This window comes from Haematobia irritans, chromosome 5 (genome assembly GCF_050003625.1).
Source record: "Haematobia irritans isolate KBUSLIRL chromosome 5, ASM5000362v1, whole genome shotgun sequence".
NCBI classification, from domain to species: Eukaryota; Metazoa; Arthropoda; class Insecta; order Diptera; family Muscidae; genus Haematobia; species Haematobia irritans.
In genome coordinates, this window is record NC_134401.1 from 115333992 (window position 1) to 115353503 (window position 19512).

Sequence of the window (19512 nt, forward strand, 5' to 3'; positions counted from 1 at the left end):
TTCCAATTTCAGGCAAATAGGATCAAAACTTCGGATTCTATAAGCCCAAGAAGTAAAATCGGGAAATCGGTCTATATGGGGGCTATGCCAAAATATGGACCGATACTCACCATTTTCGGCACACCTCTTTATGGTCCTAATATACCTCTAGATTTCCAATTTCAGACAAATTGGATAAAAACTACGATTTCTATAAGCCCAAGACCCCAAATCGGGAGGTCGGTTTATATGGGGACTATATCAAAACCTGGACCGATATAGCCCATCTTCGAACTTGACCTGCCTGCAGACAAAATACGAGTTTATGCAAAATTTCAGAACGATTGCTTCATTATTGAAGACTCTATAAGCCCAAGACCCCAAATCGGGAGGTCGTTTTATATGGGGACCATACCAAAACATGCACCGATACTCACAATTTTTGTCACACGTATTTGTGGTCCTACAATACCTCTAGATTTCCAATTTCAGGTAAATTGAATAAAAACTGCGGTTTCTATAAGCCCAAGAAGTAAAATCGGGAGATCGGTCTATATGGGGGCTATACCAAAACATCGACCTATACTCACCATTTTTGGCACACCTCTTTATGGTCCTAATATACCTCTAGATTTCCAATTTCAGACAAATTGGATAAAAACTACGATTTCTATAAGCCCAAGACCCCAAATCGGGAGATCGGTCTATATGGGGGCTATACCAAAACATGGACCGATACTCACCGTTTTCGGCACACCTCTTTATGACCCGAAAATACCTCTAGATTTCCAATTTTAGGCAAATAGGATAAAAACTTCGGATTCTATAAGCCCAAGAAGTAAAATCGGGAGATCGGTCTATATGGGGGCTATACCAAAACATGGACCTATACTCACCATTTTTGGCACACCTCTTTATGACCCGAAAATACCTCTAGATTTCCAATTTCAGGCAAATAGGATAAAAACTTCGGATTCTATAAGCCCAAGAAGTAAAATCGGGAGATCGGTCTATATGGGGGCTATACCAAAACATGGACCTATACTCACCATTTTTGGCACACCTCTTTATAACCCGAAAATACCTCTAGATTTCCAATTTCAGGCAAATTGGATAAAAACTACGATTTCTATAAGCCCAAGACCCCAAATCGGGAGGTTGGTTTATATGGGGACGATATCAGAACCTGGACCGATATAACCCATCTTCGAACTTGTCCTGCCTGCAGACAAAAGACGAGTTTGTGCAAAATTTCAGCACGATTGCTTCATTATTGAAGACTGTAGCGTGATTACAACAGACAGACAGACAGACAGACGGACATCGTTATATCGTCTTAGAATTTCTCCCTGATCAAGAATATATATACTTTATATAGTCGGAAATCGATATTTCGATGTGTTACAAACGGAATGACAAACTTATTATACCCCCGTCACCATTCTATGGTGGTGGGTATAAAAATACAGATATAACGAACATTGTATTTTTCACCAAATCGTGCAAAAACTTGGAACGAAATGTTTAAAAAGCAAAGAAGTAACTGTGGGAAAAACTGCTTTTTGGTGCTCATCTTTTTGGGAGAAAATGTCAACCGTCGATAACACGGTAATAATGTTTTTTTTTTTTTTGAAAAATGTAAGACTTATGGCCAACAGAAATTTCGGTAGAGATGCTTACGGAGTTTTAGATTATTTCAATACAAGAATATAACTTGGTGGGAGCAACAGAAAAAATTGAAATTGTCTTCTTTAAACAGAATTAACAAGTCTTCACTATAATCTAATATAACCTATTCTGTTTTTTTTTTGTTTTTTTTTTTAGAATGTGGTACGTGGATAAAATATACAAAGGACTGTGGCTGTTCGGTTTATGCTATGCTGTCTATCGATATTTCTTAGCTGATTTTTTTAAGGTGTAACGCAATTTGCTTGCAAAACAATTGGAATTGTTGTTAATAAACAAGTACAATTTAAATGAATTGCGATTTCCTAGAAATTATACCGTATTTATGTTTTTTTTATTGTTTTATTGTTATTAGATCTATTTTGTCCTTAGATATTAAGATTTTTTTTATAAAATATTAGGTTGCAGCAATAAAAATCAAATTAAAACTATTTTATAAATCATTAAATTATAAATTTAACAAGTATATACGGCCGTAAGTTCGGCCAGGCCGAAGCTTATGTACCCTCCATCATGGATTGCGTAGAAACTTCTTCTAAACACTGCCATCCATAATCGAATTACTTAAGTTGCGGTAACGCTTGCCGATGGGAAGGTATCTTAAAACCTCCTAACACCATCTTCTAAATTGTATGTAAGTCCATACGTGGTATATAAAGGGTGATTTGTTAAGAGCTTGATAACTTTTTTTTTAAAAAAAACGCATAAAATTTGCAAAATCTCATCGGTTCTTTATTTGAAACGTTAGATTGGTCCATGACATTTACTTTTTGAAGATAATTTCATTTAAATGTTGACCGCGGCTGCGTCTTAGGTGGTCCATTCGGAAAGTCCAATTTTGGGCAACTTTTTCGAGCATTTCGGCCGGAATAGCCCGAATTTCTTCGGAAATGTTGTCTTCCAAAGCTGGAATAGTTGCTGGCTTATTTCTGTAGACTTTAGACTTGACGTAGCCCCACAAAAAATAGTCTAAAGGCGTCAAATCGCATGATCTTGGTGGCCAACTTACCGGTCCATTTCTTGAGATGAATTGTTCTCCGAAGTTTTCCCTCAAAATGGCCATAGAATCGCGAGCTGTGTGGCATGTAGCGCCATCTTGTTGAAACCACATGTCAACCAAGTTCAGTTCTTCCATTTTTGGCAACAAAAAGTTTGTTAGCATCGAACGATAGCGATCGCCATTCACCGTAACGTTGCGTCCAACAGCATCTTTGAAAAAATACGGTCCAATGATTCCACCAGCGTACAAACCACACCAAACAGTGCATTTTTCGGGATGCATGGGCAGTTCTTGAACGGCTTCTGGTTGCTCTTCACTCCAAATGCGGCAATTTTGCTTATTTACGTAGCCATTCAACCAGAAATGAGCCTCATCGCTGAACAAAATTTGTCCATAAAAAAGCGGATTTTCTGCCACTGATTTTGGTAATAAAATTCAATGATTTGCAAGCGTTGCTCGTTAGTAAGTCTATTCATGATGAAATGTCAAAGCATACTGAGCATCTTTCTCTTTGACACCATGTCTGAAATCCCACGTGATTTGTCAAATACTAATGCATGAAAATCCTAACCTCAAAAGAATCACCCTTTATTAAATCAAAAAAAATCGAGCCAATACGTATATAATTCAGTTTGACAAAGTAGACACAAAATTTTGACAAAATTTTCTACAGAAATAAAATGTTAACAAAATTTTCTATAGAAATAAAATTTTCACAAAATTTTCTATAGAAATAAAAATTTTGACAAAATTTTCTATAGAAAGAAAATTTTGACAAAAATTTCTACAGAAATAAAATTTTAACAAAATTTTGTATAGAAATAAAATTTTGGTAGATTATTTTTGGCTCTAGTGGCAACCATGATTATGAACCGATATGGACCAATTTTTGTGTGATTGGACCAATTTTGGTATGGTTGTTAGCGACCATATACTAACACCACGTTCCTAATTTGAACCGGATCGGATGAATTTTGCTCCTCCAAGAGGCTCCGGAGGTCAAATCTGGAGAACGTTTTATATGGGGGCTATATATAATTATGGACCGATATGGACCAATTCTGGCACGGTTGTTAAAGATCATATACTAACACCATGTTCCAAATTACAACCGGATTGGATGAAATTTGCTTCTCTTGGAGACTTCGCAAGCCAAATCTGGGGATCGGTTTATATGGGGGCTATATATAATAAAGAACCGATGTGGACCAATTTTTGCATGGTTTTTAGAGACCATATACCAATATCATGTACCAAATTTCAGGCGGATCGGATGAAATTTGCTTCTCTTTGAGGCTCCGCAAGCCAAATCTTGGGATCGGTTTATATGGGGGCTATATATAATTATGGACCGATGTGGACCAATTTTTGCATGGTTGTTAGAGACCATATACCAACACCATGTACCAAATTTCAGCCGGATCGGATGAAATATGCTTCTCTTAGAGGCTCCACAAGCCAAATCTGGGGATCGGTTTATATGGGGGCTATATATAATTAAGGACCGATATGGACCAATTTTTGCATGGTTGTTAGAGACCATATACCAACATCATGTACCAAATTTCAGCCGGATCGGATGAAATTTTCTTCTCTTTGAGGCTCCACAAGCCAAATCTGGGGATCGGTTTATATGGGGGCTATATATAATTATGGACCGATGTGGACCAATTTTTGCATGGTTGTTAGAGACCATATACCAACACCATATACCAAATTTCAGCCGGATCGGATGAAATATGCTTCTGTTAGAGGCTCCACAAGCCAAATCTGAGGGTCCCTTTATATGGGGGCTATACGTAAAAGTGGACCGATATGACCCATTTTCAATACCATCCGACCTACATCGATAACAACTACTTGTGCCAAGTTTCAAGTCGATAGCTTGTTTCGTTCGGAAGTTAGCGTGATTTCAACAGACGGACGGACGGACGGACGGACGGGCGGACGGACCTGCTTAGATCGTCTCAGAATTTCACCACGACCCAGAATATATATACTTTATGGGGTCTTAGAGCAATATTTCGATGTGTTACAAACGGAATGACAAAGTTAATATACCCCCTTCCTATGATGGAGGGTATAAAAATTCAGGTGGATGTTAAGTTCGAATTTAGCCTCTAAACCGGAAATTAAATCGGTAAAACAGTATAAAATTTTACCTCTTTGATGCAAATTTGATTAAAACTTGATGGGAAATACCTCAAAGCAATTTTTAACAAAGTTTATATTCTTTTTAATTGATTATTATAGAAAAGTAATCGTGAAAAACTGGCGATTTTACCCATTAAATAATACTTAATACCCACCAAGTTTGAGTTTAGCCGCTAAAATCGTCATTTTCACTATTACTTTTCTATAGTAATCCATTTTAAGGAATACAAACTTTGTGAAAAATTGCTTTGGGCTATTCCCCATCAAGTTATAATGAAATCTGCAACAAATATGTATAATTTTATGCCTTTTTTAATGATTTAGTTTTTACTTTAGTGGAAAAATGACGGTTTTAGCGGCTAAACTCGAACTTAATACTCACCTTTAAGGTGAGTGTAAAATTATGCAATTTTGTCGCAAATTTTGTTGTAACTTAATGGATATTGATCCAAGCCAATAATTCAAAAAGTTTTTATTTAATAAAATGTTTTTTTTTTTTTTTTTTTTTTTAACAACTTTCACACTCGATGATGCGAACTAAATACGTAAACGTAACATCACGTTACGTATTTCTCAAACTTTCTGAACATTCATTCGGTCATCGATTTATCTAAACAATTGTTGCTCCATTCCATCTCTAGTCTGGCAAAAAGTAGCTAAAAATGGTACTACAGTCGACTCCGCTTTACTGAAACGTTAAAAATGCAGCCATTTAATTTCAGTTATCCGAAGTTTTTGCTAAAGCGGACTACGGATAACTGAAAAAAACTTCCAGTAATGCGAACTTCGGATAACTGAAAAAGTTTCAGTAACGCGGACTCCGTATAACTGGAAAAAAATCCACTCAATTTCAGTTAACCGAACTTATGACCAATGCTATGTACATAAAATAATAAAAACAAGGTGTTTGATTCCGTCACAGGTTTGTGTAGGAAAATTGGAATTCATTTATTTGTGATTTAGAGTGATTTAAACTGTTTTGAAAGTGCCATCTTCACTTGAAATAAAGCGTTCTCAATACGGAGAAGAAAATGTACTCTCTCTCAATAGCGAGAATGTGGCATTTTCAGTAAAGCGAAGTCATACTAATGTGACGAAACTCATTTGAACACAAAAAACTTTTCAGTAATCCGATTTTTTTAAGCGGAGTTAAGCGGAGTTTCACTAAAGCGGAGTAATTTAAATGAAATGGACAGAAAAAACAACTGGGGAATGCGATCGATTTCAGTTATCCGAGGTTTTTCAGTAAAGCGCATTGCGCTAAAGCGGAGTCGACTGTATAATATATTGTGCCACAGGGTTGATAAAGTTAACACTTTTGTGCTCTTTTTGATACATTTCGACTGCCAAAATCACCGTGGCACGACCGCGAGCCACTTGGTACTTTTTCATCACAATTATTCAATTATTATGAACGGATATTTTAGTTTTTATCACAGGATCTCAACATTTTTGAGAGGAATATTGTCTATACCACATTCGTCCGCAAATATGGAACAGAGTATTATAAATTAGTGTACATATATGAAATGCCCAGAAGGAGACGAAATACACATATGTTGTCTTTAGCAATAATGCTTAGAGCCGGCCCGTGAGCCGAATGCCTCACAAAAAATGGTAAATTTTTTATTGTTATGTTGATTGGTAGAATTCTTGATTTTGGTAAATTTTGCAAAATATTCCTCTCCAACTAAGAGTTGCTTCACAAATTTTCCATAAAAATAAAATTTTGACAAATTTTTCTATAAAAATAAAATTTTGACAAAAGTTTCTATAGAAATAAAATTTTGACAAATTTTTCTATAGAAATAAAATTTTGACAAAATTGTCTATAGAAATAAAACTTTGACAAAATTTTCTATGAAAATAAAATTTTGACAAAATTGTCTATAGAAATAAAATTTTGACATAATTTTTTATAGAAATAAAATTTTGACAAAATTTTCTATACAAATAAATTTTTGACAAAATTTTCTATAGAAACAAATTGTTCGCAAAATTTTCTATAAGAATAAAATTTTTCCTATAGAAATAAAATTTTGACAAAATTTCCTATAGAAAAAAATTTTGACATAATTTTTTATAGAAATAAAATTTTGACAAAATTTTCTATAAAAATAAAATTTTGACAAAATTTCCTATAGAAATAAAATTTTGACAAAATTTTCTATAGAAATAAAATTTTGACAAAATTTTCTATATAAATAAATTTTAACAAAATTTCTATAGAAATAACATTTTGATAAAATTTCCTATAGAAATAAAATTTTGGCAACATTTTTTAAAGAAATAAAATTTTGACAAAATTTTCTATAGAAATAAAATTTTGACATAATTTTTTATAGAAACAAAATTTTGACAAAATATTCTATAGAAATACATTTTTGACAAAATTTTCTACAGAAATAAATTGTTGGCAAAATTTTCTATGAGAATGAAATTTTTCCTATAGAAATAACATTTTGACAAAATTTTCTATAAAAATAAAATTTTGACAAAATTTCCTATAGAAATAAAATTTCGACATAATTTTTTATAGAAATAACATTTTGACAAAATTTTCTATAGAAATAAATTTTTGACAAAATTTTTTATAGAAATAAATTGTTGACAAAATTTTCTATGAAAATAAAATTTTTCCTATAGAAATAACATTTTGACAAAATTTTCTATAGAAATAAAACTTTCAAAAAAAAAATCTATAGAAATAAAAATTTGACAAAATTTCCTATAGAAATAAAATTATGACAAAATTTCCTATAGAAATAAAATTTTGACAACATTTTCTATAGAAATAAATTTTTGACAAAATTTTGAAACAAATTGTTGGCAAAATTTTCTATGAGAATAAAATTTTTCCTATAGAAATAAAATTTTGACAAAATTTCCTATAGAAATAAAATTATGACAAAATTTCGTATAGAAATAAAATTTTGACATAATTTTTTATAGAAATAAAATTTTGACAAAATATGCTATAGAAATAAATTTTTGACAAAATTTCCTATAGAAATAAATTGTTGGCAAAATTTTCTTTAAGAATAAAATTTTTCCTATAGAAATAAAATTTTGACAAAATTTCCTATAGAAATAAAATTTTGACATAATTTTTTATTGAAATAAAATTTTGACAAAATTTTCTATAGAAATAAATTTTTGACAAAATTTTCTATAGAAATAAATTGTTGGCAAAATTTTCTATAAGAATAAAATTGTTCCTATAGAAATAACATTTTGACAAAATTTCCTATAGAAATAAATTGTTGATAAAATTTTCTATAAACCCAAAGAAATTTGTTAGTAGGGACAGCAGAAAAGTCTGCTAAAACAGCAGAAAGTCTGCTGAAAACATTTCCTGCTATTTTTTAACCTCGATTACACTAAAATATGTTTTATTTTGGCAAAATGTCAACATAGGAGCTATCCTAACAGAATTAACACAATAGTTTATGAATATCTATAGTATTTGACCAAAAATCTGAATATTTATCGAATTGAGGCATAACAGCAAACAAAATGTTTGCTGATCGTATTTAGGAGCTTGTAAGTATATTACAGAGCAAAAATATACCAAAAACTACTTTTGGTTCTTAAATATGCTTTGGGGAAAATTTTATAACCTAAAAATTTTATAAATTGTTATTCATTAGGCCCTGAAGTACAAAAATATAACAGCAGACATCGACTGCTGTTTTTAGCAGACTTTTTTCTATGAGTGTAGAAAAAAATTTTTCAAAAAAATTTCTATAGAAATAAAATTTTGACAAAATTTTCTATAGATATAAAATTGTGACAAAATTTTCTATAGAAATAAAATTATGACAAAATTTCTTAAAGAAAAAAAATTTTGACAAAATTTTCTATTGAAATAAAATTTTCTATAGAAATAAAATTTTGACAAAAATTTTCAATAGAAATAAAATTTTAACAAAATAAGACTTTTTTAGAAAATCTAAAAAAAAGTGTCCAAATCGGTCTATATTTAATTATACGTATACTTTTACAATAGGCTTTAAATGTGACGTCATGTAAATTTAGCACCTTTTGGCTTCAAAGTTTTAATACATTTGTGGTACTTTTTGTCAATATCATGACATCACCTAGAGTAGAAAAAGCCGGGGTACAAATAAATGACGGCGTTAATAGTATCAATGTTTGGAACGATTTTCATTTTTACTTGGAACGACTTTAATGTAGATTAACAGTACGTATGAACGCTTTTGACTTTTGTTTACTCCTATATCCATCTGTCATCTGTCGCAAGTAGAACTTTGAAGAATCGAAGAAGTCCTAAGTTTCCTTGAATTTGTAAAAAGAAAGCAAAAATCCAAAAATAATAGTAATTCAAAAGAAAAACATGTGAATATAAGAACAATGTGCTCAAAGCCTTTGTTTGTTTAAAACCGTGTATTAGCATTTGTTTCCTGGACAACAACGAATGCTGGAAAGATTTGTCATTGGAATGGGTTATTGTACCGTGTGTGTTAAGGACTAAACAAAGAACCACCGAAATTGTTAAAGGAAACACAAAACCCAATAACTTGCCTTCGTTGACCTTTGGTGAATTTGTGAGGGAACCTCGAAATGGAGAAAATTCTGTGAATTTTGTAAATTAGCGACATCACTGTCACCGCTACGTACATACAAACATGAATAAATTTATATAATCTAAACAAACAAATGATAATCGTATGTGAATTGAGTGTACATATAGTAAAATTATCGTAATATCATTGAATATATATAGAAAATATATAACGACATATGGGACAAACAATTCTTTAACGCAGTTTGTCATCATTATCATCGTACGTAGTGCAAGAAATTCATAATAACATTTGTGTGTCAAGAATTGAAGAGAAATTCCTTATCTAGCTTGGGGGACTTCTACAATTTTGTTATTGTAAAGTGTTGGAAACCACTTTGTGTGCTCTATATGTTTGTATAAAAGTGTATGTGTGCTAAAGGGTATTATTAGGTATCTCTTGTGACAAAAGTTTTACCTACCAACAACCTCCATTGACTGCGACGATAAGTCATCCACCGAACCGAAATCAGCTGATAAATATTGGTTTGTTTATTTGTGCGGTGCTGGGGACTGTCGTCACCAAACCAAAGCACACCACCCCGCCCCAACCCACTGGACCCTGGATTACTTTTATACCAAGATACCAACACACTAATAATCATATCGATGGCCTCCACAACCTCCGCTACCAATTCTGCAATATCATCCACATTTACCCATATTGGCAGTGGTACCATGGAAGGTACTCTAAGTAAATGGACAAATGTGATGAAAGGATGGCAATATCGTTTTTTTGTATTGGATGAAAATGCCGGCCTCTTATCATATTATACGGTATGTATGATTGTTTACTCGTAAATATACACCCTCACACGCACACACACCCAATCACACAAGTGTGCCCACAGTAAGATGTTTGTTATTTTGTTTTAAAAAAGTCATTATAGGTTCATCTAAATGTTAGCACAACAATTTAGTCATAAAGATAGCAGAACACTTTTGATTTTTTCTCTTTGCTGTTGCTATTGTCGTTAAACTCGAGGTCTGATCTCTTAAATCTTTTGGTTGTTGTTCTTGTCGACTACTTGTGGGCAATAACAGCTGTATACGATTTCATTGAAATTATTGCATTGTTGGAAGGCATATTATGAATTAATTTGCAAATTAAGGAATTTTAATTTTGTGCATCATTCTCAATTGTTAATTTTATTTTTAACAGACTATTGTAGTCAACAATTATGTAGATAAATGGACAATAGGTTTTATTTATGGATGATTCAGTATTTCTATGTAATGACATAAGAATATTCTAAAAGAAATGTCTGTGCGAAAAGCATTTTGAAGTCCATAATAAAGAGTTGGCAGGTTTTAGCTCGGAACGGATTAATTCCGTAAACTAGTGCTACTCTCTTGGAATATAGACGTGTAGATTCCCGGATCTAAAATAACCATAACGTATATATAATAAAATTTCAAAAAGGGAAAAAATAAGAAAACACATGTAACAGGTTAGCTGATAAGTCCCCGTCCATTTTGGTAGTACTCCTTCGGTTTTGCCTCAAAATAGGCCTCAGTTTCGGCGATCACCTCTTCATTGCAGCCAATTTTTTTTCCCTGCCAGCATCCTTTTGAGGTCTGAGAACAAGAAAAAATCGCTGGGGGCCAGATCTGGAGAACACAGTGGGTGGGGAAGCAATTCGAAACCCAATTCATGAAGTTTTGCAATCGTTCTCAACGACTTGTGGCACGGTGCGTTGTCTTGGTGGAACAACACTTTTTTCTTCTTCTTATGGGGCCGTTTTGCCACGATTTCGACTTTCAAACGCTCCAATAACGCCATATAATAGTCACTGTTGATGGTTTTTCCCTTCTCAAGATAATCGATAATAATTATTCCATGCGCATCCCAAAAAACAGAGGCCATTACTTTTCCAGCGGACTTTTGAGTCTTTCCACGCTTCTGAGGCGGTTCGCCGGTCGCTGTCCACTCAGCCAACTGTCGATTGGACTCAGGAGTGTAGTGATGGAGCCATGTTTCATCCATTGTCACATATCGACGGAAAAATTTGGGTGTAATACGAGTTAACAGCACCGCTCAGAATCATCAACACGTTGTTGTTTTTGGTCAAATGTGAGCTCGCGCGGCACCCATTTTGCTCAGAGCTTCCGTATATTAAAATATTGATGAATGATATGAACAACACGTTCCTTTGATATTTTTAAGGCCTCTGCTATCTCGATCAACTTCATTTTACGGTCATTCAAAATCATTTTGTGGATTTTTTTGAAGTTTTCGTCGGTAACCACCTCTTTCGAGCGTCCACTGCGTTCACCGTCCTCCGTGCTCATTTCACCACGCTTGAATATTGCATACCAATCAATTATTGTTGATTTCCCTGGGGCAGAGTCCGGAAACTCATTATCAAGCCAAGTTTTTGCTTCCATCGTATTTTTCCCCTTCAGAAAACAGTATTTTATCAAAACACGAAATTCCTTTTTTTTCATTTTTTCACAATAACAAAAGTTGATTCACAAAAGACGCTCTATCTCACAAACTAATTGACTTACAGACGTCAAATTAGACACGAATTATTTGAAGGTTGGTACTATATAAAAATAATATGCATTTAATACTAGCGACGCCATCTATGTGTCAGACCGGGGACTTATCAGCCAACATGTTAATCTCCGTGAGAAGGGTCCTCCTCCTTTTTATAGCCGAGTCCGAACGGCATTTCACAATGTTGTGAAACCACCCTACGGGAAATTGGTGCAAATTGCCATTGACGGACCTATCACAGGACTGGTACCGGTGATCCAGTTTGTGGCAGTTTTTAAATAGTGTTAATTTAATGATTTCCATATTCGCTTGATATATAAATCTTATTGCATCTACACATTTAGTGAAGAAGAATTACCGGAATAAACTATTGTTCAACATTTTTTCAAAAGTTTTTAATTTCTGGTGCGATTCGTATAAACAAACTGAAACAGATTTCTAAGAGTTTGTCCGAGAATGGTTCATGAGGACCTGCTACTACTAAAATGCCCCAGGACATGTCCTTAGGAACGAGTCCAAGGAGTGTCCTAAAGTGTAAATTTACCCCGTCAATGACAAACCCATTTTAAAGTGACCGGTCCCTTCCATACGTCTTGACCAGAACTAGGACTGGTCCATGCACACCAGGGACTAGTCCTGTACCGGTCCTGTGGTGGTTGTTGATGTTGTTGTAACAGTTTTTAATGTAGTTTCATCCATTTTGTTCTATGATTGTGTTGTTCAACTGGTAGCCAGATCGAGGAACTCTGCGACAAGGATGGGGCGTGCCCAGAGCAATCCCACGGCGGCGGGTTCTGTGTACCGGATTGACCCGATGGACCCCATCCATTGGCCAGCGGCTGCCACATCAGTGTACGTGTTGTTTCGTACGTGTTGGTCCTGTGGTTGATCCATTTCCCGTAGGACAATTAGAGAAGCTTTGAAATACCCAGAAATGTCAAAAGAATTATGCACCGCTGAAACACCTTTTTGGTGTTTGGTTGAAAATGGGAATGAACCCTAGTATGAAAGGCGTGCATGTTAGCCATTGTACAACGGTGGCTCCCACAAAAGATAATTTCATACAAATGTTGACCATGACTGCGCCTCAAATGGTCGATCCTCTTAGTCCAATTTTGGCATACTCTTTGCAACATTTCGACCGGTATCTCACGAATGAATACTTCAATGTTGTCTTCCGATGCATCAGTTGAAGATTTGTCTCTATAGACATGGGTTTTAAGTCCCACCAAAAAATCGAAAAGCGTAAAATCGCATGATCTAGGCGGTTAATTGACCGGTCCCGAACATCAAACGAAAAGTTGACCGAGCTTTTAGGTTAGGTGGCAGCCCGATGTATCAGGCTCACTTAGACTATTCAGTCCATTGTGATACCACATTGGTGAACGGTGGCTCCCACCGTGGTGCCGAACGCGTCTGTGTGGTACGTGAAACTTAAAAAACGCTTTATTAGGTCTGTTCACGTACTTTTCCAGTAAAAAACATCCAGTAAAAATTGGCAAGAGAATAAGACTGTATTTTACTATCTTTGCTTAAAATTGCTGAAAAGTACTCGAACGACATCTAGTAGATATTTGCACATTCAAATTTTCAGCTTCTAAAACTTTAAAAACAAAAAACAGATCCTCTTTTTTTAAGTTGTAGTTGTGGAACATGTACATTCTACTGGTGCTTTGTTTGTTATCAACAACCAGCTGGCAATGTATGTTATGGTTTGCAAGATTTTACTGGAGAAGAAACTCTAGTAAAAACTTGCAATTTCTCTATCCGATGACTGTCAAATGTAGTCTCTCTCCGGCTCTCTTTTGTTGGATTTTTGGTGTAGGCTAGGTTAGGTTAGGTTATGTGGCAGCCCGATGTATCAGGCTCACTTAGACTATTCAGTCCATTGTGATACCACGGTGGTGAACTTCTCTCTTATCACTGAGTGCTGCCCGATTCCATGTTAAGCTCAATGACAAGGGACCTCCTTTTTATAGCCGAGTCCGAACGGCGTTCCACATTCCAGTGAAACCACTTAGAGAAGCTTTGAAACCCTCAGAAATGTCACCAGCATTACTGAGGTGGGATAATCCACCGCTGAAAAACTTTTTGGTGTTCGGTCGTAGCAGGAATCGAACCCACGACCTTGTGTATGCAAAGCGGGCATGCTAACCATTGCACCACGGTGGCTTTTTGGTGTAAACGAACGACTTCCAGTAAAAATTTGTGATAATTATCAAAAATTATGGGGTTCTCGAACGGAGCTATTGTTTGTCAAAATATTCCCCATTAAGGTCTATACACTATTGCATGCGTTTGAACCAATTGTCGAAACACTTTTACCGCTCTGATTGAGGTATCTTCAAAACATGCCTTCTGAACTCATCAATCGCTTCTTCAAGTCTCAAATTGACGACTGCTGCTTACGTTCGCGTTCATACGCATAAATCCACGATTCATCGTCAGTCACGATGTCATTGACACCGCGATCGTTTGGGATCCAACGCTAATATGTTTTTTTGACGGTCAAATGTTCATTCAAAATTCAATTTCAAGATAGGCCACATGAATATCTTGCAATATTTAGTGTTCCAGTCAAAAAAATTTTTTTTTTTTTGACATTTATTTTAAGTATTATTATACTATGTTATACAAACAGTTATATTCTTAATATTCTTATATCTTAATATAATTCTCTATTTTTAATAAAATCAACAATAAGTTTTTTAAATACAATATTATTTTCTTGACATTTTATATAGTTTGGTAATCTGTTGTATGTTTGTAACCCTTTGTAGAAAAGACTCATTTGTCCAGCACTCGTTGTTGATCGTTTGATCCTGAAGTTTTCTGCATTTCTTAGCCCATATGGTTGAGCGTCTCCTACCATTTGTAGTTGCTCGCTTAAGTACTCCGGCGCAATTCCCATTTTCATTTTTTGTATAAATACCATAGTATTCATTTCTAAACGTTGTCTTATATTAAGCCATTTTAATGTATCCAGCATCCATTTTATATTTGCATATCTATTCATCCTTAGTATACATCTCATACCTTTATTTTGAAGTTTCTGCAGCCTATCAATTTGGTTCTGCGTACAACATGTATATAACACTGTTGAAGCATATTCAAAATGTGGTTTTATCATCGTATTATATATATTTATCGCTGTTGTCGTTGACATTTGATTTCTTATTCTTTTGAAAAATCCAAGTTTTTTTCCTATCTTTTTGCATATATATTCCAGGTGTTCTTTAAATTTTAAATCTTTGTCAATGATTATTCCAAGGTACTTTATGTTTGTTACTTTTTCTATTTCTTTGTCTTTTATTTTAATACTCCTATTAGTGTTCATGTTTATTTCCATAATTTTAGTCTTACTTTCATTAAGTTTTAGTCTATTCATATTCAACCATGTATTAAGCGCACTTAAGTCTTTTTCCATTTTTATATAGCATTCATTTGGCGTATCAGCTTCCGTAAAAATCAATGTGTCATCTGCATATAGTATTACCTCACTTTCTTCTAATACATTTGCCATATCATTTATGTAGATGATGAAAAGTACTGCACCTAGTATCGGCCCTTGTGGAACTCCGTATTCATTTCTAATATCTTCCGAGATCACGTCATTTACTCTAGTTCTTTGTGTTCTATTGCTTAAGTATGATTTGAACCATTTTAATTCCTTGTCTTGTATTCCATACATATATAATTTTTGTATTAGGATATCTCTGTCAATCGTTTCAAATGCTCTCTTGAAATCTATGAACATAGCTAATGTTTTGTCATCTTTGTTTTTGTTTTTCCATCTATTTATCACATAATTTACTGACGTCTCACAAGAATAATTTTTTCTGAAACCAGACTGGTATTTTGATAATAATCCGTTCATTTCAATATATTTCACCAGTTGCTCTTTAACCACTTTTTCTAGGATTTTTTCGCATGTCAATAATGTATTTATTGGTCGAAATTCTTCACATTTCTTTGTTCTCTGAACTTTTTCGATTGGTATTACCATAGTCTCTTTCCAATTTTCCGGAAAAATTCCCCTTTCAAGTGAATCATTTATCGTCTTTAATATCATATTTCCAATTTCATTTCCAATATCAGTTGGCGCACATCATCAATGGTTTCCGGAACAAGAACTGATTTTGGACGACTTTCACGAAATTCGTCTAAGATTGAACTACGAATTCTCCATATCATCGATACAGACTGATCCTTGACGGAGCTACATAGCCACAAATTTAATAAGGTTCATTGATGCACTGTCGTTAAGTTAATCCTCATCGAAAGTTGTAAAACAAATAATCGCACGAAAGTGTTCACTATTTAATTTTTTTTTTTGGCGAGATGAAGTTGCTTTAAACAATATAAATAGCGCTTGTATGTCAAAACGTTCAGAGTACATATAATCTCAAATATCAAGTTTTGCCAGTTGGCATATTGCACCACTCCCCGGCATATAAAAGGCAACCATCGTACGAGACGATTTTAGAAAACACCACAAGTAAAATTCAAAGATTACAAACATTGGAATTCCGGACTTAAATATGCTTTAAAACAAGTTGTCCACTTTTTTTACCATTTTGTCAACTGTGTCTCGAAAACTTTGGTTTTTCCGAAAAATATAGGCTTTACAATTTCTCTTAAAAAATTTCTTAAAGAGTTCCTAGGCCCAAAATTTTCTAACTACTTGTGGTAAAGTATATTTGATTCGAATTTCGCCTTTTGTTTCCTTAATTCTAATCAGTCCAATTGTTCGGATTTATACTATTTACACATCAATATACAGGTTTCCCAAGTAATGACATTCGGTAATAAAAGTATGTTAACTGAATTAAATCTTGTACATAATTTTATTAATTGAACTGTTATCTCTATCACCAAATGATCCTTTAGGAATAGTGACTATTTCGAAAAACATGCATATCAAAATTACGTGGTGGCATAATGCGTTGACCATTGCCAATTTGATCATTTTCCGTAATATTTCTGTTTCCTAATTTATCATATGGATGCTCTGCTGCCCTGCTTTGATATTCTTCAGCAGGTTGAGGTTCACTATAATATTCTGTAGCTCGACGGCTGGGATAAAGTTCAATTTGTTGAATAAATGGTTGGTGGCCAAAAGTATTCTGAAAATGAATTGTACAGTATTAAATTTCGCTTTAAAAATTATATATCCAACATACATTGGAGGGAAACATTTTGCGAAAATAGAAAAAAAAACCGAAATATACTATTGTTCAAAATTTTGATAAAAACGAAATAGAAAAGTTCCTGATGGTCAAAAAATAAATTAAAACTAAAAATATTTTGAGTGATATTTGTATTAGGACATATTTTTCAAAGCAATATATACAAGATATATTTAGGAAGGTAGTTTGAAGCTATCAGATGATTACAATTTTTTCATTTGGCCAGAACTTTGATTGTCGGTATTTGCTTAATGGCATAGGCGTAGCTAAAGGGGTTTTATGGGTTTGTCATCTCCCGCTACCAAATATCATGCAGTATTTCTTCAAACTATGATTATATATCAGTGAATTAAATATTCTGGTTTCTTCCCATTTATAAGAATTTATTTTTTCTCTTTTTGAGGTTTCTTTACAATGAGCACACTTTGTAGCTTTTACCCCCTTCAAAAATTTTACTCGCTACGCCAATGTTTAATTGATAATTGTGACAAATAGGAATAAAAATTCTAGATAAAATTAGTTTATACCAAAAATTTTGAAATTTTCAATTTGCTTTAAATTTATGATAGAAAAGTATTGAAATATATTGTCCTCATAATTGATGGTAAGAATTGTTTCAATTATTCTTGCGAACCGTAACATATTTCCTCATATTTCAAAGCATAAATCGATACATTTCCAGATTTTCACTATTTTAAATTTCCCACTTGTTGAACGTAGTGTTCAACAAATGAGAAATTTAATTTGATTTGACTGACAATCAAAGTTTCAATATGGCGATTGGCATTTTTGCTTTTGTAATACTAAAACTACCTTAGGTTAGGTTAGGTTATATATAATATAATAATATAATATATAGATAGAACACATTACACAAATCGGTTGTACAAAATATATAATTGTAGTTCATTGTAAATCTATTAGCTATACCTACCTTCGGTGATGCGAAATTGCCATGACAATCGTGACTCAAAGTAGTAGCTGGAGATAGTCAACACAGTTACCACAGTAGGTAGAATTCTACCAAAAGTGGTAGATTTTTTTACTGTTTGGTAAATTGGTAGAGTTATTTATATTTTGGTAGATTTGCAAAACATGCCTCTCTCGCTAAGAGGTACTTGAATTTTCTATAGAAATAAAATTTTGACAACATTTTCTGTAAAAAATAAAATTTTGACAAAATTTTCTATGCAAATAAACTTTTGACAACATTTTCTATAAAAATAAAATTTTGATAAAATTTTCTACAGAAATGAAATTTTGGCAATATTTTATATAGAAATGAAATTTTGACAAAATTTTTTTATAGAAATAAAATTTTAAAAAAATTTCCTATTAAAATAAGATTTTAAGAAAATTTTCTTTAGAAATACAATTTTGACAAAATTTTCTATAGAAATAAAATTTTGAGAAAAATTTCTATAGAAGTAAAAATTTGACAAAATTTTCTATAGAAATAATATTTTGACAAAATGTTCCATAGACAAAAATGTTGAAGCATTTTGTGTAGAAAATAAAATTTGGCAACATTTTCTATAGAAATAAAGTCTTGACAAAATTTTCTATAGAAATAAAATTTTGACAAAATTGTTTATAGAAATAAATTTTGACAAAATTTTCTATAGAAATAAAATAATTTCATTTTCATTTTCTATAGAAATAAATTTTGACCAAATTTGCTATAGAAAGAAAATTTTGACAAAATTTTCTATAGAAATAAAATTTTGACAAAATTTTCTATAGAAATAAAATTTTGACAAAATTTTCTATAGAAATAAAATTTTGACAAAATTTTCTATAGAAATAAAATTTTGACAAAATTTTCTATACACACAAAAAAAATTTTTTCTGATTCAATCACGAAATTAATTGATCCAATTAATTTTTTAATTGAAGTGTCTTCAATCACAGAAATGATAGTATCAATTAAAAAATTAATTGGCATTCAATTAAAAAATTAATTGATTCAATTAAAAATTTAATTGATACTATTAATTTGTGTGATTGATTTTTATTTCAATTAAAAAATTTGTTGATTCAATTAAATTTTTAATTGAATATTTTTTAAAACTCAATTAACATTTTAATTGGAAAAATTTTCGTGAATTTTTTTTCTGTGTAGAAATAAAATTTTGACAAGTTTTTCTTAGAAATAAAATCTTGAAAATATTTCGTATAGAAATGAAATTTTGACAAAATTTTCTATGACAATAAAATTTTGAGATGATTTTCTTTAGAAATAAAATTTTGACAAAATTTTCTATAGAATTTTCTATAAAAATAAAATTTTGAGAAAATTTCCTATAGAAATAAAATTTTGAGAAAATGTTCCATAGAAAAAAAATGTTGAATCAAATTCCCATAGAAATAAAATTTGGCAAAATTTTATTTCTATATAATTTTATTTCTATAAAGT

At 32.6% G+C, this 19512-nt stretch overlaps 3 protein-coding genes across 4 annotated transcripts in view; 2 read left to right on the forward strand and 1 right to left on the reverse strand.

Moving 5' to 3' along the window:
* LOC142238086 (putative fatty acyl-CoA reductase CG5065) overlaps window positions 1-2096 on the forward strand; it is a 41338-nt gene extending 39242 nt beyond the window's left edge. For both annotated transcript variants that reach the window (XM_075309627.1, XM_075309626.1), the window contains one exon: window positions 1804-2096. In XM_075309627.1, the coding sequence (XP_075165742.1) occupies window positions 1804-1900 (97 nt within the window). In that variant the 3' untranslated portion in view covers window positions 1901-2096. The remainder of the gene's footprint in view (window positions 1-1803) is intronic.
* A 6963-nt stretch (window positions 2097-9059) lies between these two features.
* Window positions 9060-19512, forward strand: part of LOC142238081 (oxysterol-binding protein-related protein 9) — an 88002-nt gene continuing 77549 nt past the window's right edge. Inside the window, exon 1 of the mRNA XM_075309610.1 lies at window positions 9060-10181. Within this exon, the coding sequence (XP_075165725.1) occupies window positions 10014-10181 (168 nt within the window). The 5' untranslated portion in view covers window positions 9060-10013. The remainder of the gene's footprint in view (window positions 10182-19512) is intronic.
* On the reverse strand, window positions 16732-17203 carry LOC142238094 (uncharacterized). The gene is made up of 2 exons (XM_075309643.1): window positions 17091-17203; window positions 16732-17033 (listed from the first exon to the last, which is right to left on the reverse strand). Exons 1-2 carry the CDS (start codon window positions 17103-17105, stop codon window positions 16794-16796), a joined length of 255 nt encoding a protein of 84 aa, XP_075165758.1. The 5' UTR covers window positions 17106-17203; the 3' UTR covers window positions 16732-16793.